The sequence below is a fragment of the Balaenoptera ricei genome, chromosome X (genome assembly GCF_028023285.1).
Source record: "Balaenoptera ricei isolate mBalRic1 chromosome X, mBalRic1.hap2, whole genome shotgun sequence".
Classification (NCBI taxonomy): Eukaryota; Metazoa; Chordata; class Mammalia; order Artiodactyla; family Balaenopteridae; genus Balaenoptera; species Balaenoptera ricei.
The window spans coordinates 11,121,998-11,143,087 of record NC_082660.1 but is presented as its reverse complement, the minus strand read 5'-3'; the positions used below and the strand labels follow the sequence as shown (position 1 = coordinate 11,143,087).

Genomic DNA, 21,090 nt, shown 5'->3' with positions numbered 1-21,090 from the left:
AGATGCAAGTTCTTGGTGGCGATGAGGCTCAATGTACGATGGGCTAAGTGTAATAATGAACGATGCCTGGACAACTTATTTCTTCACACTATTTTCAAAGGTATACTTTAAATGAAAAATTCCTTAGAAGCCTAAGGAATAATAAACACCCCCAAATCTCCTTCACGCTTTGTTATGGAACTTAACGGCCAAACAAGTTTCGCCGGCAACAACAATTGAGCCCAGTCTGTATACGTAAAGAGAAAGGAATCCTCTAGGGTTTTACTGGGCAGACAGACCCAGACCAACACTGCCTGTGCTAGATGCTGGGTGACCACCGGTTAGCACTGAAAGTCTCACGTCCTGGAAAACCCCTAAGGCCAGGCACCCTCAGAGGAGTTCTGTGTGCACTTTTTGGTGACTATACTGGCAGTGTCATTAAAGAACTTTTCCGAGACGCTCCCACGTGCAAGCAAGACGCTGGGCTGAGAGCTGCACGGGTACAAAGATGAAGGGGAAAGCGAGCAAATGAGTCCCCTCTTCCCTCTGTGGAAGTTATGCTGGTGTTGCATTTGAGTGCAGTTTCCTAGATTTGGGCGATGTGTAGTTTCTAAAGATCATTCTGGAGAGGGACATCCGATGGGTGACCCACTGAAAGTCCTGGGATGTCTTCCAGAGGAAGGAACACAGCTGAAACTTCCAAAATGCAGGCCTAGAACTTGACCAGTAAGGTAAGTTCTCAAGTAGACATAACCTAAGACAAAAATGGAAAAAAAACCATAGCAGCTCATTTCAGTGTAATGAAGGGCCTAAGAATGAGACATGCTGAAGAGGTGTCCCTTTTTTTTTTTTTTGAATGTATTTTATTTTTTATACAGCAGGGTCCTATTAGTTATCTGTTTTATACATATTAGTGTATATATGTCAATCCCAATCTCCCAATTCATCCCACCCCCCCCCCCCAGAGATGTCACTTAACTTAGCTTATTTTTCATTTATACACTACAGTACCAAATAGAATTATGCAAAAAAAATCACACTGGATCACACATGATTTTTTATTGAGAATTTTGTCTTATCACAGAGAAATCACAGGCCTTTAGTTACGATATCTGAGTAAGAAGCTGCGCAGCAAAAACACGGTTACCAAGTGTCATCTGGTTCCTCGTGAGAAAAGCCTGTCCAACTAAATTAGGGAAAGACAAAAAATTTAAAAATTTGTTAAATTCTTGTTACATTTATTCAGGGATCTCTGTCATGCTCGCTCTCCTTCCCTGTGGGGTTTCTGCCCTTGCTTACGATCTGCATCAGTAGCAATTTCACAGGTTACAAAATGCAACAGATTTTTTTTTTTTTTTTGAAGTCAGTCATTTTGACTGATTCAGTTTCTTAAAGGCAGACTCAAATATCTGAACCTTTCCCTGGCTGACAAAAGCAGCAATAGGATAATGGTTTGCACAAGAACACAACGTAGGGGACGCCATACCTTTCATCTTTGTCACTAGATGGCAGTGTGTCCACGTGTGAGCCCTCTATGACCACCTTTTTTGAACTCTGACACAAAGGAGCGGGGAGAAGAATTTTGCAATTAGATGTGGATTCATTTTATTCAACACTTTATGACTTCTCTAAGAACTATTTTTGAAATATATATGTAATTTAAGAGTCTAAAAAAGCAGTGACTTTTAAACATGACATTTAGCAAGCACATCAGAATAAACTACCTGGGAGGCATTCTCAACACCCATAGTACTTTAGACTTACATAAAATATTACTGTCTTAGGACTAATGCGTTCAGTATTCGTTCATAGGGCTTTCATTACATTTATTTCTTGTTCTTAAAATAATAAGAGACATCCCAACTTTCACAAACCTTGACAAATCAAAATCTCTTCAATCTTTTACCCAAGCCAAAGGGATGACATTTTGCCAGGAGCGTACTGAGGCTCCAATGGGAACTCTGGACTTTCTATGCTTTTTACCTTTGTCCCCAGTGGAGAAGGCAGATCCTTATCCCCCAGGTTTCAAGTAAACCACAGAAGCCCTCGGCACCCGCACCCACAGACACCTGTCCACAGCATAGGCACCTTATCTGTGGTGTCCCGGTCTTGACCCTGTTGGAGGATCTTCATGTACTTCTCTAAAAGATTTTCACTACAGACAGATTTAGATTTGTCTTTCGTTTCCTGAATGCTCATTTCGAATTCTTTTTCCATTTCCATCTTCAATGATTCTTCAATTAGCCTCTGAAATAGGTGAGGACCAAAATAAGAAATATACAATGACATCTTTTAAAACTTCTAAGGGTTGAAAAATGCACAGTAATATAATCCTGACCCTTTAAGTACAACCTACATGCCAGAGAACTGTTTCTTTTTTTAATTGAAGTCATTGCTACTATCAAAGGGGGACAAAAACTTGTCATCTCAATGAAGGAAGGGATTAATCTGCCTCAACTGTCCCGTGCTGTAGCCCAGATTAACCAGGAGGCCAAGGACCCTCCACACGGAAGATTAATTCACATAAGCCTCAGCAGGCAGGCGAAGTGGTCCGAGTCATCCACCTGGGACCAGAATCAGGGCCAGAAGAGCACCAAAGGCGGAGGGCAGGGGCGCCCCGGAAGCCACCTCCCCGGGGTTCCCTGAGTCCCAGCTAGCCAACCCTGGGAGTCTCTCCTTTCAACCTCATTTACAACGAGAAGATCAACAGCAAAACAAGGTCCTCCTCGTTTACGAGCCTGTTTTCAGGACCAGATGAGGATGCACGTGAACGGGGCTGGCCATGCTACCCTGGACCAGGAAAGGCACGAGGCCTGCGTGCCCTGCAGCCGTCCTCAGTGCTCTCCAGCAAAGAAGAGGGTCGGAGGCCACCAGGGGCTTGTTCACTTCTCTGCCGCTCCTAGGACTTCAGGACACACGAAGGACTCACCCTCCCGAGAGCACGGCGCTTGCTGCAGGGGGGCCACGAAGCAGCTAGGACAGAGAACTCACTGGGCATCCTCACCCTTTCCTGGTCCAGCTTTTCTACTTCTTGCCGTTCCCTTTCCAGAGCTTCTTGCCACCCGCTCTGCCTCTGCTCTTCTGCCTGACTTCGTTCCTTTGCTTGTTGTTCCCGTATTGTTTCTTCTTCCTCCTGTTCTCCAAGTGGTTTCTGATCTACACCTAACGGGACAGAAAATAAAGAATCAACAGCTTCCAGCAGCAGATTTTTCAAACAAACGCGGGATCGGCTTTGGCAGGGGCCTTGCCAAGCCCCAGGGAGACCGCGTGATTCTCGGCCGCCTCTGTGCACCTGCTTTGAGGAACTGCTCCCCCCTCACGGCCTTCGAGGCTCCAGACCCACCCCCGGCAGCAAGCCCCGCCCACCTCTCACCTCACTGAGATGAGCCCAGGTCATCCTCAGCACCACGACATCCACTGTCCTCCCCCTCTGCCCCCATCTCCTCCCTCCTCCATCCTTGCCAAGGCGAGCCCTGCATTTCTGCCTCTGCACTGGTTTCCAAGCCCACCCCATCCTTAGGATTCTGATGCAGACATTCGTCCCCATTTATTTCCACAGCACTTTTGTCGCTCCCCACCCGCCACCCACTCCCAAAGAGGCACTCGAGTCTCTTGGGCCCGGAGCACGACAAAACCACCACCCTCCCCGCTTCCCCGCTCGGGCCACCTTGCCGTCACCCCACTTCCTCCGGGCTGACCCCTCCCTGGGGTTTTGGTTCCCACCTCCGTCCTGATCCTGCCCACACGTTTTCTCTCATCCTGACCTCTCGCCCAGGCCTCACATCCATGCTGTCGGCGGGGCACTGCCCTGCCATCTGCATTCCTGTCCCTTTCACTGTGCTCTTTCTACGCTCTGTCCACACGGCCACCAGGGCTTACGGCTTCTGCCTCCTGCTCCCGCTGCTGCAGCGAGGGTCCTGACCACCATCTCCTGCACAGCTCTAATACCGGAGGCTACGCTCTCCCTGACACCAGTCGCTCGGCCTTCAAGCCACCCCGCTTCGTTAGCACCAGTCACTCCCTGGAAGGCCAGGATTTGCTGTGCGCCGTCTCTGCTCCGGCACGGTCCACACCCACGGCAGCCTGGGCCCCGACACCCTGCCTTTTTCTTTCTGCACTGACTTCCCCCCCATCACCACCACGCCTGCACCTGAAACACCCTAAACTTGCACCAGCACACTCACCGACCCCCGACTCCAGCTGCTCTTGCCTGCTCCCACCCTCACGTCTGCGGGCTCCCCGAGCCGACGCGCTCCCTCCCCCGCCACCTCCCCCACAAAACCCTACCTACCCCGCGAGCCCCAGCCCAAGCGCACCTACGTGTCCCCACAGGGACAGGGAGCCTCTCCAGCGCCATATTCACACGGTATTCTGTGCCCGCCTCGTCCAAAACCCTGTGTATCTTTTTACTACTTCTACTCCTTCCAGGCGAGGCCCACGCTTTAATTATCTGTCAACTCCCTAGAGCCCAGAGCACAAGTCCCTGCGCCTCACAGGTTTCATTACATGCCAATCCCACTGATGACTACGCTGACCCTTCTCCTCCAGCTCCGGCCTGCAACCTCATTTCCTCCCCCCTAAACAATGCTGAGAAACAGACAAACTCGGAGACTCACCAGAGGACTTTGAACCTCTTTGCCATGCCCTGTTCTACATCACCAACAGAACTGAGCTAGCTTTCCTAATAGGAGAGAGGTAACAGTCTTCTCTGTCCCTTGACCCTGGCCATGAACTTGAACACCAGAGGCGGCAGCTGGTCATTTCCACAGGCAGAAACGCACCCTTCTGCCTCCTTGCTGGGGGAGAAGGGTCGCTCCCAAATGGCGTCGCTTTCTCGTGATCTCAGATAGGAATGCTGTTTGGTGTCAATTCAAAAAGTTAAAGAAGGAAGAAAAAAGGGCTCCTTCTTGGCCATGGGGTATACTTTGTGGCTGCAGAGTGGCAGACAAAAACCTCTTGGACAAAAACCTCTTTGGACATAAGAGTGAAAAAAAAAAAGGAAGCTTTTCCACTGGGCACCTCAAAGATACCAAGTTTCAGCCTTTTCATTTCTCTTTGGGCCCAGATGCAGAGGTGAAATGAACAGCAGAGAATTTCTTAATGATCAAAATGTAGCCACACTACTTAATAATCATTTTAAAAGCCATTATTATAATCTCAGAGGCAGAACGCGTATCTACTCAGTTGGTTTCCCTTATTCTATTATTTTTATTCCCATCTCTGCCAGACGGCTGCCCATCAGGTTCGCTCTCGGGTGGCCACCATCCCTACTCAGTACCCATCTGACTGGAGGTCCTTGGTGATGGCTTGCTGACCGTCCCACCCTTCCACTAGAAGCTCCGTGAAGCAGAGACTTGGGCTGGTTCACTGCTGAATTCCCAGCCCCCATGAAAGTGCCCAGCACAGAAAAAGCTCTTGATCAAGTTGCCCTGAAAGAGTGCTTTCCAGAATGATTTACGCTGGCATCAGCAAAATCAACCCTCTCAAAAATCTCTTGCTTCTGTCAGCAACTCACATATTCCTGAGTACTGTAACTTCAAACAAACTGCTTACAAGAGGCTTTACATAGGTTTGGGGGATGATGTTCTCCCAACGTTTGCAAACGACTAGTAGGTGGTTTTACTTGAGGAATTGCCAGTATAAGGCTTCAGCACTTTGTTCCAAGGAGAAAAGGACCTGGCTATTGGCCAAGCCCCGAACCAAAGCTCCCATCTCCCCCTCCACATGCTGGTAAGGGAAGGGGGGAGTCTGGAGAAGGGAAGGGGGGAGTCTGGAGAAGGGAAGGGGAGAGACAAAGTGGGCCAGACAAGTGAAGTCTGATGATCACTTTTCCTCCAATATCATCAGCTTTTCTGAAGACTGAAATATAAAGGGTTAACTTTCCTAATTTTTAAGGCATGAAGGAAGCAAAGAGACAGAAAGAAAAATAATATTAAATATTATTATTAACATATCCCGTTAGTTAAAGAAAAACTTACTTGGGTACTGATAGGAGACAGGTCTGGCAGGCACAGGGGCTGCAGCACCTTCCACATGAGGCATGTTGCCAGCAGGATGGAGGCCGTCCATCTCAAACTGCCTCGGCACGTTCCCTGCATCTACATGAGGTGCAAACGAGTCTCCCATGAGTCCTTAACAGCAGCAGCAGCAGCAGCAGCAAGAGAAGGGAGGGTGGGGATAACTCCTTGCTGAGCACTTAAGTTTCAGACAGAGCAACTGGGCCAGCTCTTTCCTTACAGGATTCTAGGAAGTCATCCTAGCCACTTGCCAATGTATCTGTTTCTCAAAGCATTCTTAGGAGATTCATTTACAAATTCAATTTGTTACCCAGTAGGAAAATCAATCCAGTGACAGAAGAATTCACCTGGCTTGGCAGATAATCATTTGAATTCTATTTAAATATCAATGATTTAACAAAGTTAATGAAGTTGGTTACAAAGATGTGGTAAAACATACTAAGCCCTTTCGTTTACCTGTTCAAAATACTATACACTCAGACTTGAGGATGAAGCTCACAAGGCAGACAATAGGTTAATATACAAATACAAAGACTTCCTGGGGGATCGGATCAAGATGGTGGAGGAGGAGGACATGGAGCTCACCTTCTCCCACTAATACATCAAAAATACATCTACACGTGGAACGATTCTCACAAAACATCGACTGAACACTGGCAGAGGACCTCAGACTTCCAAAAGGGTGAGGAAAACGCCAGGTGAGTGGGTAGGATAAAATAATAAAGAAAAAAAAAAAAGAGAAAAAGAGAGAAAAGAATCGGGACAGGACCTGCACCCGCGGGAAGGAGCTGCGAAAAAGGAAAGGTTTCCGCACCCTGGCAAGTCCCCTCACTGGTGGGGAGATCAGCTGGCAAAGAGGGGGAGCTTCGAAGACTTGGAGGAGAGCGCAGCAACCCGGTTGCAGAGGGCAAAACAGACAGAGACCTGCACAGACGGTTGGTGCCGCCACCCGGCACCCCTCACCCTGCTGGGGCGGGTGGGGGCTAGGTGCTGAGGCTCAGGCTTCAGAGGTCAGAACCGGGGAGACAGCCTGAGGGCGCTAGGGTGTGGTGTGCCACAACTGAGGGAGTATGGGAAGAAGCCTGGGACGGCCAGATAGGCAAGGCGCCGTTGTTGGGGGACGTGCAAGGAGAGGAGCGGGACCACCATAGGAGCTTCTCTCTCCATGCGCACTCTCAGGTGGCAGGGCACCGCTTACACAAGCTCTGGGGTCAGGTGCAACCGCTGCCACTGCCGAGGATCCCACAACCGGGCACCAACCACTGCCCCTGCCCTCGTGGTAGGATGCATGGGCCGCACACCTGCACACCCCTATCACAGGGATAACAACCAGCACACACTGAGGAAAGAGACGGTAAGCATCCAAACCAAAAACGGCCCTCACGCAAAAAAAATACTAAACTCACACAAGCTACGCAGGGACGCTTTTGCATATAAATAGCGCTCCAAGACCACAGTAGATGATAACTGTTTCTCCTAAATTCAGAGTAAGAGAAATATAAGTAAAATGCAGAAGCAGAGGGACCACTCCCAGATAAAAGACCAAGAGAATTCCCCTGAAAGAACAAACAATGAAACAGACCTCTTCAGTCTAACAGACACTGAGTTAAAACAAAAAAAGAAAATACTGAAGGAATTAAGAAAGGCTGTCAACAGAAATGTGGATAACTATAAAAAGGAACTAGAAACTATAAGAAGGAGCTAAGAAAAATTAGAAAATTCATTTGCCAAGACTAAAGGTGAGCTAAAGGCAATGAATACCAGAATGAATAATGCAGAAGGAACAATAAGTGATCTGGAAGACAGAATAATGGAAATTACACAATCAAAACAGCAGACAGAAAACCAAATGAAAAAAAAAGAAAGCAATGTAAGAGACCAATGGGATAATACAAAGCAGGTCAATCTCCCCATAATGGGGATTCCAGAAGGAGAAGAAAGAGAAAAGGGGATAGAAAATGTATTTGAAGAAACTATGGCTGAAAACTTGCCAAACCTAAAGAAACAGATATCCAGATACAGGAAGTACAGAGAGTCCCAAACAAGGTAAACCCAAAGAGACCTATACCAAGACATATTATAATAAACATGGCAAAAGTTAAAGAGAGGATTCTAAAGGCAGCAAAAGAAAAACAAAGAGTTAATTAAAAGGGAACCCTCCCAGTTGATAAGTTGATAAGGCTATCAGCTGATTTTTCTAAAGAAATGCTGCAGGCCAGAAGTGAGTGGCAAAATATATTCAGAGTCTTGAAATGGGAAAATCTGCAACCTAGAATACTCTACCCAGCAAGATTATCATTTAGAAGAGGGGGAGAAATAAAGAATTTCTCAGACAAGTAAAAATGAAAAGAAAACAGCAATACTAAACCTATCTGAAAAGAAATATTGAAAGGTCTTCTCTAAATAGAAAAGAAACAAAAAGATACAGGAAGGACGAAATCACTATTGGAAAGTAAATCACTTAAATTAGCCAGTATATAGATCAAAAAGAAAAAAACAAAAACCAATTTGTGAAAGCAACGATAAAACAAGGAACAGCAAAAGGATAAACATGAAGATGTTAAAAAAAAGGACATCAAAACCGTAAAAGGTGGGGAAGGAAAGTAAGAAAATGTAGACTTCTTTTAAGAATGTGTTTGGGCCTATATGACTATCAGTCTAAAACAAGCAGATACAGGAAGGGGTTCACATACTTGAAAAACAGGGCAACTGCAAGTCAAAAGCATACAATAGATTCACAAAAACCAGAAAGAAAACACAAGCATAAAAGGAAATCCTCAAACCACAAAAAGAAAGGAACAAAGAAGAAACACAGAATCAACTGGAAAACAAGATTTAAAATGGCAATAAATACATATGTACCAATAATTACCTTAAATGTCAATGGACTGAATGCTCCAATAAAAAGACACAGGACTTCCCTGGTGGCGCAGTGGTTAAGACTCCGTGCTCCCAATGCAGGGGGCCCGGGTTCAATCCCTAGTCAGGGAACTAGATCCTACATGCATGCTGCACCTAAGAAGCCCACCTGCTGCAACTAAGGAGCCAATGTGCTGCAACTAAGACCCAGCACTACCAAATTAATTAATTAATTAAAAAAAAAAAACAGAGTGGCAGACTGGATTAAAAAACAAGAGCCTACAATATGCTGCCTACAAGAGACCCACCTTAGGGCAAAGGACACACATAGATGGAAAGTGAGTGGATGGAAAAAGATATCATGCAAACGGAAATGACAAGAAAGCAGCAGTTGCAATACTCATAACTGACAAAATAGACTTTAAAACAAAGGTCATAAAGAAATATAAAAAGGACACTATATAATGGTAAAAGGATCAATACAAGAAGAGGCTTTTACACGCATCAACATATATGCACGTAATACAGGAGCACCCAAATACATAAAACAAATACTAACCGACATGAAGGGAGAAATTGATGGGAATACAATAGTAGTAGGAGATTTTAACACACACTAACATCAATGGACAGATCTTCTAGACAAGATCAATAAGGCAACAGAGGTCCTAAATGATACAGTAGAAAAGTTAGAATTAATTGATATTTTCAGGACACTACATCCAAGAAAAAGAACAGAATATGCATTCTTTTCAAGTGCACATGGACCATTCTCTAAGGTTGACCACATACTAGGGCACAAAACTAACCTCAACAAATTTAAGCATACAGAAATTATTTCAAGCATCTTCTCTGACCACAACAGCATGAAACTAGAAATCAAGCACAGAAAAAGAAATGAGAAAAGAACGATTACACAGAGACTAAACAACATGTTACTAAAAAACCAATGGGTCAATGAGGAAATCAAAAAGAAAATTAGGGACTTCCCTGGTGGCGCAGTGGTTAAGACTCCGCGTGCCCAATGCAGGGGGCCTGGGTTCGATCCCTGGTCAGGGAACTAGATCCCACATGCCGCAACTCAAGATCCCATATGCTGCAACGAAGATCCCACACGCTGCAATGAAATCCCACACGCAGCAACAAAGATGCCACATGCCACAACCAAGACTTCGCGCAACCAAATAAATTAATAAATGAATATTTAAAAAAAAAAAAAGAAAAATTAAAAAATACCTTGAGACAAATGGCAATGAAAACACAACCATACAAAATCTATGGAACATAGCAAAAGCAGTTCTTGGAGGGAAGTTCATAGCGATACAGGCTTTCCTCAAAAAACAAAAAAAAATCTCAAATAACCTAATATACCACCTAAAAGAATTAGAAAAAGAACAAACAAAACCGAAAGTCAGCAGAAGGAAGGAAGTAATAAAGATCAGGGAGGAAATTAATAAAATAGAGATTTAAAAAACAATAGAAAAAAATCAGTAAAAACAAGAGCTGGTTCTTTGAAAGGGTAAACAAAATTAACAAACCTCTGGCCAGGCTCACCAAGAAGAGGAGAGAGAGAATCCAAATAAACAAAATAAAAAAATGAAAAAGGAGAAATCTCAGCTGATACTTCAGAAATACAAAAAACCATAAGACAATACTATGAACAATTATATGCCAACAAATTCAACAATGTAGAAGAAACGGACAACTTTCTAGAAACATGCAGCCCACCAAAATGGAATCAAGAAGCAATAAATAATTTGAACAGACCAATCACTAGAAGTGAAATAGAATCCGTAGTCAAAAAACTCCCTACAAACAAAAGTCCAGGACCAGATGGCTTCACACGCAAATTCTACCAAACATACAAAGAAGAACTTATACTGATTCTTCTCAAACTCTTCCAAAAACTTGAGGAGGGAACACTCCCAAAGACATTCTATGAAGCCACCATCACCCTGACACCTAAACCAGACAAAGACACTACCAAGAAGGAAAATTACAGGCCACTATCTTTGATGCATGCAGATGCAAAAATCCTCAACAAACTATTAGCAAACCGAATCCAACAACACATAAAAAAGATCATACACCACGACCAAGTGGGATTCATCCCAACTTCACAAGGATGGTTCAACATATGCAAATCAATCAATGTGATACACCACATAAACAAAAGACAAAAACCACATGGTCATCTCAATAGATGCAGAAAAAGCATCTGACAAAATTCAACATCCGTTCATGACAAAAACTCTCACCAAAGTGGGTATAGAGGGAGCATGTCTCAACATAATAAAAGCTATTGATGACAAACCCACAGCCAATGTAATACTCAACAGTGAAAAGCTGAAAGCCTTCCTGCTAAAATCTGGAACAACTCAAGGATGCCCACTCTCACCCCTTCTATGCAACACAGTACTGAAAGTCCTAGCCACAGCAATCATACAAGACAAAGAAACAAAAGATATCCAAATTGGAAGCGAAGAGGTACAATGGTCACTATATGCAGATGACATGACACTATATTCAATATATAGAACACCCTAAGGACTCCACACAAAAACTACTAGATCTAATAAATGAATTCAGCTAAGTAGCAGGATACAAGATTAACATTCGGAAATCTGTTGCATTTCTTTACACTAACAATGAAATAACAGAACGGGAATGTAAAAAAACAATACCTTTTAAAATTGCACCAGAACCCAAAAAACAAAAAAACTGAGGAATAAACATAACCAAGGAGGTGAAAGACTTATACACTGAGAACTACAAAACATAAATAAGGAAATTAAAGAGGATTCAAAGAAACAGAAAGATATCCCATGCTCTTGGATTGGAAGAAGGTTGTTAAAATGGCCATATTACCCCAAGCAACCTACAGATTTAATGTGATCCCTATCAAATGACCCATGACATTTTTCACAGAACTAGAACAAATAATCCTAAAATTTATATTGAACCATAAAAGACCCAGAATTGCCAAAGCAATCCTGAGGCAAAAAAACAAGGCAGGAGGCATTTCCCTCCCAGACTTCAGACAATACTACAAGGCTACAGTAATCAAAACAGAATAGTACTGGCACAAAAACAGACATGTGGATCAATGAAACAGAACAGAGCCCAGAAACAAACCCATACACTTATGGTCAATCTTCGACAAAGAAGGAAAGAATATACAATGGGAAAAAGACGGTCTCTTCAGCAAGTGACGTTGGGAAAGTTGGACAGCTGCATGTAAATTAATGAATTTAGAACACACCATCTCACCATACACAAAAATAAACTCAAAATGGGTTAAAGATTTAAACATAAGACATGACACCATAAAAATCCTAGGAAAAATCCTAGGGAAAACATTTTCTGACATAAATCGTAACTATTTTTTAGGTCAGTCTCCCAAGGCAACAGAAATAAAAACAAAAACAAACAAATGGGACCTAATCAAACTTATAAGCTTTTGCACATCAAAGGATATCATAAACCAGACGAAAAGACAACCCTCAGAATGGGAGAAAATATTTGCAAGTGATGTGACTAACAAGGGCTTAATCTCCAAAATATACAAACAGCTCATACAACTCGACAACAAAAGAACAAACAACACAATTGAAAAATGGGCTGAAGACCTTAATACACATTTCTCCAAGGAAGACATATAGATGGCCAGTAAAGAAAAGATGCTCTAGATGCAAAAATTCTTAACAAAACTTTAGCAAATTGAATGTGACAATATATAAAAAGGGTACAGTGTTGGGAAAAGAGCAAGGAGGCCCGGGTGCCTAAACTGAATGAGCCGGCAAAGTGAGCTGAGATCTGAGAAGTAAAGGGAACTAGATCAAGAGGGCCAGAGTGCATGTTCCAGATCACCTGACTTAATTGGTTTTATTTATTTATTTATTTTGGCCACAGCATGTGGGATCTTAGTTCCCCAACCAGGGATGGAACCTGTGCCCCCTGCATTGGAAGCACAGACTCTTAACCACTGGACCGCCAGGGAAGTCCCACGACTTAATTGGTTTTAATGGCCCTGAACTGAATGGGTAATACTAATGGTGATAATTTGAGACCCCTTTATAGGCAAAAAGGGAAGATTTGCGGGGAGAGTGAATACCACAGAGAGAACTGTTAACCTCAGTGTAAGGACCTGGACTTTTCATCTGAGTGGGATACTTGAGAAGCCAGTACAAGGTTTTGAGCAGAGGAGTGATATATCATTATTTGCCTGTTTTAACACTCTATTTTGCTGAGAACATATTTTAGTAGAGTAAGGTTAGAACCAGGTAGACCAAATAATATGTAAATCGAAGTATTTTGTAAATTATAATTTTAATGAATTATAATGAATCAAATTTTAATGAATCAAATATTGGGATAATTTATAAAAAAAAGATGCTCAACATCACTAATATCAGAGAAATGCAAATCAAAACTACAATGAGGTACCATCTCACACCACTCAGAATGGCCATCGTTAAAAAGTCTACAAATAATAAATGCTGGAGAGGGTGTGGAGAACAAACAACTCTCCTACACTGTTGGTGGGAATGTAGGTTGGTACAGCCACTATGGAAAACAGTACGGCAGTTCCTTAGAAAGTTAAAAATAGAATTACCATGTGGTCCAGCAATCCCACTCCTGGGCATATACCCAGACAAAACTCGAATCCAGAAAGATACATGCACCCCTATGTTCATAGCAGCACTATTCACAATAGCCAAGACAAGGAAACAACCTAAATGTCCATTGAAAGATGAATGGATGAAGAAGATGTCGTGCATATACACAATGGAATACTACTCAGCCATAAAAAAGAACAAAATAATCCCATTTGCAGCAACATAGATGGAACTAGAGATTATCATACTAAGTGAAGTACGTCAGAAAGAGAAAGACAAATTCCATAGGATATCACTTGAACGTAGAGTCTAAAATATGGCACAAATGAACCTATCTATGAAACAGAAACAGACTCACAGACATAGAGAACAGACCTGTGGCTGCCGAGGGGAAGACGGGGGAGAGAGAGGGATGGACTAGGAGTTTGGGGTTAGTAGATGCAAACTATGACATTTAGAATGAATAAAACAACAAGGTCCTACTATATGCACAGGGAACTATATCCAATCTCCTGGGATAAACTATGATGGAAAAGAATATAAAAAAATGTATATAGGCGTATAACTGAGTCACTTTGCTGTACAGCAGAAATTAGCACCACACTGCAAATCAACTATACTCCAATAAGAAAAAAAAAAAAAGACTTCCCAATATAACACAGGGAATAGAGCCAATATTCCATAACTGTAAATGGAGTATAACCTCTAAAAATTGTGAACCACTATATTGTACATGGTAACATATAATATTGTACATCAACTGTACTTCAATTAAAAAAAAGAATGTTATATAAGCTATTACAGTATGTAATCTTCGGATTGATTTTTCTCACTAAGCTAATTCCGTGGAGATCCATGCAAACTGTTGCATGTATCAATACTCCGTTTCATGTAATTGCTGAGTGGTAGTTCATGGTATAGATTTGCCATCATCTGTTTAACCATTCACTAATTGAAGGATACCTGGGTTGTTTCAAGTTTCTGGCTATCATGAATAAAGCTTCTATAACCAAAAATAACACAAGACTTGCCAAGCCGGAAAGAACCTCAGAGCTGGTTGACTCTACATCCTTAGTTTAGACTGTACTACCTCGGAGCCTCCTGCTTCAGTGTAAGGCAGGGCCAAAGTCAGGACACCAGTTTCTAGACGCTTAAGCTAATACTCTTTTACCTCCATTCTCTAACTAAGAAAGGGTTTTCTCAATCTGAGGCAATTGATGCAATCAGTATAATTCAAAAAAATAATAATAATAACTTTTTCACATTCCATAAAAGAGGAAAAAAAGCAAATTTTAAGAAGTCACTTATTTTAAACCTGAGGCAATCCTAAACTTCATAAATTAGGGATTCACTTATGAGCTTAGCTCCGACTTTGCAATTAGTTATCCTGAAATTTTTTTTTTTTTTTAAATTAATTAATTAATTTATTTATTTTTGCTGTGTTGGGTCTTCGTTTCTGTGCGAGGGCTTTCTCTAGTTGTGGCAAGCGGGGGCCTCTCTTCATCGCTGTGCGCGGGCCTCTCACTGTCGCGGCCTCTCTTGCTGTGGAGCACAGGCTCCAGACGCGCAGGCTCAGTAATTGTGGCTCACGGGCCCAGTTGCTCCGCGGCATGTGGGATCCTCCCAGACCAGGGCTCGAACCCGTGTCCCCTGCATTGGCAGGCGGATTCTCAACCGCTGCGCCACCAGGGAAGCCCCTATCCTGAAATTTTTAATAAATGGAACTCAGAACCTGAAAATCTTTCTGATACAAAAACGAGGCACTGTACGTGTATGTGTGGTTTTATCTCAAAACAAAAATGTCCTAATTTGTAACTGCTTTGTTTTTTTATAACAATGGGTATGTTTTGCCAAAACTAAACTTTCTACATTTTGAACTTATAAAAACAAGTATTAATATTTAAACTTACATTCAAAAGGTGGTTCAAATTCCTCACGATCCTTAAAAGCTAGCTTGTCCGGATTTGAAAATTCACTTTTGTCTTGAAGTTCTGTTTGTTTTTGATAAAGACTGGATGGGAAGAATAAAATTCAAGATTGTGAAGCTTTAATAATGTAAGACACAAGAGCACAGGGTGATGAAAAAGCCTTTTGTGACTCGAGAAAATGCTTTAGAAAATTAATTTTTCGTGGACTCATAGAGAATAAGAGCTACGGTGCACTGGGCGCTCTCCACGCACCAGGCGTCATTCCAAACAGTTAATACACTTTAACTCAGTCACTCCTCCAGACCGCCTCATGCTGTGAGGTAGGTACTACCACTGTTCACAGACGATAACAAGGCTGTTCCTAGGAGGGAATTTTTTTGTTTTGTTTTTTTTAAGAACTACAAAAAATTTTTGAAAACAGGTTTTTGAAAAGCTGTGCACACCTTTAGCGTGAGCCAGCTGAAGATGCAACACACCACAGTGCCCTACCTCGGCCCATGTGTGTCCTGCCTCTCCTCTTGGCTTTAGCACAGAAGGAGTGATATAAAAACTATTACATACTTGAGGACCAGGACAGGCACATGTGGCAGTTTTCAACTCTGTACAGTAGAACTGCATCAACACATAGATGCCTAGGCCTGAGCCCAGAATGAAGGAGTCAGAATCTCCTGCCACGGGGACTGGGCCCAGGCAGGAGTCCCCCCACGTGACTCGAATGCCAGCCTGCCCCTCCCTCCCCCGAGCTTCTCAACACACCCACCACATCCTGCTCCAGCCATCATATCCTAGGACCCAATACCACTTTCGAATTTATTTCAATGATTTACAAAGTGGAACCTTATTTGCTTATATTTCAATGCCTAAATATTTGTGGCTTTTTAATGATGTATGAAACTATTTTAAGTTTACACTCAATTTATTTGGTTTTGCAGTCTGTACGTCTGTTTTATCTTTATAAACCAAGTCTATTCATGGAACTATGCAAATGCTTATTAATACCATAGTACATATTCTATACATCAAGTTTAGCAAACGAGTAAAAATTACTCATTTGCTAAAAGGAGTCTTTTTTTCCCCCAGGTAATTCAGATGATTCTCAAAGATCACACATCTCACAATCTGACTGCAAATTCTATACTGCCACACAGTCTTTAGTATCACCTAAAAGACCCAAACACGCCATGACTGAGATCGTAGGCAGCAACCAGCGTTGGCAGAGGCTGGGCAGAAGGTGGTACATACCCGGCCTTCTGCCCCGCAGGGCTGGAGAGCGAGTGCACGGAACGGCTGTGCCTGGACTCGGCAGGTGAAGGCTGCGGCGTTCTGTCGGGACCGGGGACAGCGGGGGGGGACTGGCCCAGCCCTACAAGGCAGGAGGAACCAGGGTGAGCATGTTACAGATTGTGTGGAGAAGACAGCAGTGTGGTTTCTAAAGAGTTCTATTGCTTTGAAAATGAACTCTATCATCCTTGCAAACAGTGGAGTATGTGTAAATGATCCACAGAACGGACAATTCAGGCACCTGAATGAAACTGCAGCGGTAACGAGGAAACACATGAAACTAACCCGCAGCCAAGGAAAAGCCACTGTCAGTCTCTGAACACCTTTCTGCGCCAAGCAAAACGCTGGCACTTGATGCTCTATCCCATGGCCTCCCACAGCAACTGTGACTCGGGGGAGACGCCGTGGTCCCCCAGGAGCCCGCGGTTCAAAGGCAGGGCTCTCCTGGGCCCGGCTCCCACGACCCGCTGCCGTCCTGGCTGCGCTCTCACTCAGAGGAGAGGGCTGATGAGGACCAACCCACCCACATCCAGAGCATCCCGCAACCCCTCTGGCAGTAGCTTACCTTCCAGGTACATCTCACTATCAAGGCTTCTCCTTGCTTTGGGGAGGGGAGTGGAGGAGAGGCGTCCGGAGGCCGTGTCCTTGTGTGACCTTGAGGCTGTGCTGCCTGGCACCTCAGATACCTCACTCTCGTCCCCTCTATGCACATTCAACAGAGGCTGCTGAGAGGCAACTCTGTCCTCTGCAAAAACACACTTCTCAGGAGCACGTGCAGGAACGTTCTTGAGAGCTCTCAGCAGGTGCAGGGAGGGCAGGCTCCTGGCTGCCGATGGGCTCTTGGCGGGGCACCGACTGACCCTTCGATGGTAGTTTTGGAAAGCTTTTTCCAAGCGGTCGGCCTCTTGCTCCAGCTCTCTCACCCTTGCCGTGGTACTGGCTACGAACTCAAGGTCGGAATCGGGGGAACTACTCTCCACGCTGGCATTTGGGTAACTGGGGATCTGTGGTATAACTGGGCCTGCCATCAGTTCCTCTTGTCTCAGAGGATTTTTCAAGAAATCCCTGCTTATGTCATCATCACGAGGTCCCTCCTTGCCACTCATTAACCCACTGATGGAGTGATTTAACAAAGACTGCTTCATGTTGCGGTACACTTCGTTCTCCAGAGCTACGGGTTACAAACAGACAGACAGTGTGAGACAGGAAGGGAAAAGGTGGAGGATCAAATTAAAATATATTGAGAATTTCTTTTCTAAAAAATCAAAGTAATAAGGGCAAACTGGCACATTAAACAGTTTGTGGAGGGAGCCATCAAGATGGTGGAATAGGGGCTTCCCTGGTGGCGCAGTGGTTGAGAATCTGCCTGCCAATGCAGGGGACACGGGTTCGAGCCCTGGTCTGGGAAGATCCCACATGCCGCGGAGCGGCTGGGCCCGTGAGCCACGACTACTGCGCCTGCACGTCTGGAGCCTGTGCTCCGCAACAAGAGAGGCCGCGACAGTGAGAGGCCCGCGCACCGCGATGAAGAGTGGACCCAACTTGCCGCAACTAGAGAAAGCCCTCGCACAGAAACGAAGACCCAACACAGCCATAAATAAATAAATAAATTAAAAAAAAAAAAGATGGTGGAATAGCAGGACATGACGTTCACCTCCTCCCACAAATACATCAAACATATATCTACATGTGGAACGATTCTCACAGAATATCTACTGAACGCTAGCAGAAGACCTCAGACACCTGAAAGAGCAAGAAAATCTCCATGCAAGCAGGTAGGACAAAAGAAAAAAGAAAAAAAAAGGAAAGTGAGAAAGGAAGCGGGACAGGACCTGCACCCTGGGAGGGAGCTGTGCAAGAGGCCAGGTTCCTGCACCCCAGCAAGTCCCTTCCCCGGCGTGGAGAGCAGCCGGGACAGACAGAGAGCTTCGGAGGAGAACGCAGCAACCAGTCTGCAGCAGCTAGGCTGGAGAGAGACCTGCACAAAAGGTCTGTGCCACCGCCCTGTGATCCCCAGCCTGAGATGCGCGTCCGCCAGCGTGGGCCGGGGCTGGGTGCTGAAGCTCACGCTTCGGAGATCAGACCCGGGGAGAGGACTGGGGTGGGCTGCGTGCAAACAGCCTGAAGGGGCTCAAGTCTGATGCAACCACACCTGAGGGTGTATGCAGAGGAAGCCAGGCGCCACTGTTTGGGGGGGTGCGCGAGGGGAGGGGTGGGACCCGCCACTGCAGCCTTCTTCGCTGTGCATGCTCTAAGGCAGCGGGACACCACCTACACGAGCTACAGGAGCAGTCTCCAGCTGCCACCACCGCTGCCCTCCCAGACTCCAGGAGTGGTCACAAGCCACCACAGCTGCCCTCCCAGGCTCCAGGAGCAGTTGCAAGCTGCCTCTGCTCCCACTGTGTGCTCCAGGGGTGCACGAGACCCCACTGCTGCCGAGAACTCCGGGACTGGGCAGCAGCTGCCGCGTCTGCACACCCCCTCTATCAAGGGGGTAATGAGCAGCACACGTTGAGGAAAGAGGAGACAGGCATCCATACTAAAAACAGCTCTCATGTCAAAAAAATATTAAACCCACAGACGCTACACAGGGATGATGCCACATATAAATAGCCCTCTAAGACCACAGTAGATAACTGATTCTCCTAAACTCACAGAATAAGAGAAATATAAGCAAAATGAAGAAGCAGAGGAACCGCTCCCAGTTAAAAGACCAAGAAAATTCCCCTAAAAGAACAAAGAAACAGATCTCTTCAGTTTAATAGACACCGATTTCAAAAAGGAGATAAGGAAAATACTGAAAGAATTAAGAAAGGATATCGACAAAAATGCAGAGTACTGTAAAAAGGAACTACAAACTATAAAGAGGAACCAAGAAAAATTAGAAAACTCATTTGCCGAGACGAAAACTGAACTAAAGGCAATGAATAGTAGAATGAATAATGCAAAAGAACAGGCAATTCCCTGGTGGTGCAGTGGTTAAGACTCCGCGCTTTCACTGCCGAGGGTGCAGGTTGAATCCCTGGTCAGGAAACTAAGATCCCGCAAGCTGTGCAGCATGGCCACAACAAAACAAATAATGCAGAAGAACGAATAAGTGATCTGGAAGATAGAATAATGGAAATCACCCAATCAGGACAGCAGACAGAAAGCAAAATGAAAAAAAAAAAATGAAACCAATATAAGAGAACTATGAGGCAATATAAAGCATGCCAATCTATGCATAATAGGGATTCCAGAAGTGGAAGAAAGAGAAAAGGGGATCGAAAATGTATTTGAAGAAACTACGGCTGAAAACTTCTCAAACCTCAGGAAGTAAACAGATATCCAGGTGCAGGAAGCACAGAGGGTCCCAAGCAACGTAAACCCAAAGAGACCTATAGCAAGACATATTATAATAAAAATGGTAAAAGTTAAAGAGAAGATGCTAACAGCAGCAAGAGAAAAACAAGGAGTTAATTACAAGGGAACCCCCATAAAGCTATCAGCTGACTTCTCTACACAAACACTGCAGGCCAGAAGGCAGTGGCGAGAGACTGATTCGAAGTCCTGAAAGGGAAAAATCTGCAACCTAGGATACTCTACCCAGCAAGATTATCATTTAGAATACAAGGAGAGATTAAGAATTTCTCAGACAAGTGAAAACTAAAAGAATACAGCAACACTAAACCTATCCTAAAGGAAACATTGAAAGGTCTTCTCTAAATAGAAAAGAGGAAAGCAAATCAACTAAATAAACCAGTACACAGATTAAAAAAGAATCAAAAAATTTCTGTGAAATGACAATAACCATAATGAACAGCAAAAGAATGAACATAAAGATGTAATAGAGGACATCAAAATCTTGAAATGTTGGGGAGGAGATTAAGAAAATGTAGATTATTTTTTCATTTCCTAGAATGTGTTTCAGCCTATATGGCTACCAGTCTAAGGCAAGTAGATACAGAATGGGGTTATTAACATACTTGAAAACAGGGTAACCACAAATCAAAAACATACAACAGATTCACAAAAAACAAAAACAAGAGAACATAAGCATAATACAAAAGAAAATCATCAAACCACACAAGGAAAAACAAAAACAAATGGACAAAGAAATATAAAATCAATGGGAAAACAAGGCTTAAAACTGCAATAAATACATATCTATCAATAATCATCTTAAATGTAAACAGACTGAATGCTCCAATCAAAAGACACAAAGTGGCAGATTGGATTAAAAAGAAAACAAGAGCCTACAATAGGCTGACTACAAGAGACCCACTTTACAGCAAAGGACACACATAGATTGAAAGTGAGGGTATGGAAAAAGATATTTCATTCAAACGGAAATGACAAGAAAGCAGGGGTTGCAATATTCACATCAGACAAAATAGACTTTAAAACAAAGGCCATAAAGAAAGATAA

At 43.8% G+C, this 21,090-nt stretch overlaps 1 protein-coding gene across 3 annotated transcripts in view; it reads right to left on the bottom strand.

The window, feature by feature from the left end:
- Positions 1-1,023: 1,023 nt before the first annotated feature.
- The window catches only part of OFD1 (OFD1 centriole and centriolar satellite protein), a 63,113-nt gene continuing 43,046 nt past the window's right edge, over positions 1,024-21,090 (bottom strand). For all 3 annotated transcript variants that reach the window (XM_059910669.1, XM_059910668.1, XM_059910670.1), the window contains 8 exons: positions 17,249-17,854; positions 16,645-16,765; positions 15,385-15,485; positions 5,958-6,077; positions 2,984-3,141; positions 2,068-2,226; positions 1,466-1,533; positions 1,024-1,165 (listed from right to left, as the gene is read on the bottom strand). In XM_059910669.1, coding sequence (XP_059766652.1) covers positions 1,123-1,165; positions 1,466-1,533; positions 2,068-2,226; positions 2,984-3,141; positions 5,958-6,077; positions 15,385-15,485; positions 16,645-16,765; positions 17,249-17,854 — 1,376 coding nt within the window. In that variant the 3' untranslated portion in view covers positions 1,024-1,122. The remainder of the gene's footprint in view (positions 1,166-1,465; positions 1,534-2,067; positions 2,227-2,983; positions 3,142-5,957; positions 6,078-15,384; positions 15,486-16,644; positions 16,766-17,248; positions 17,855-21,090) is intronic.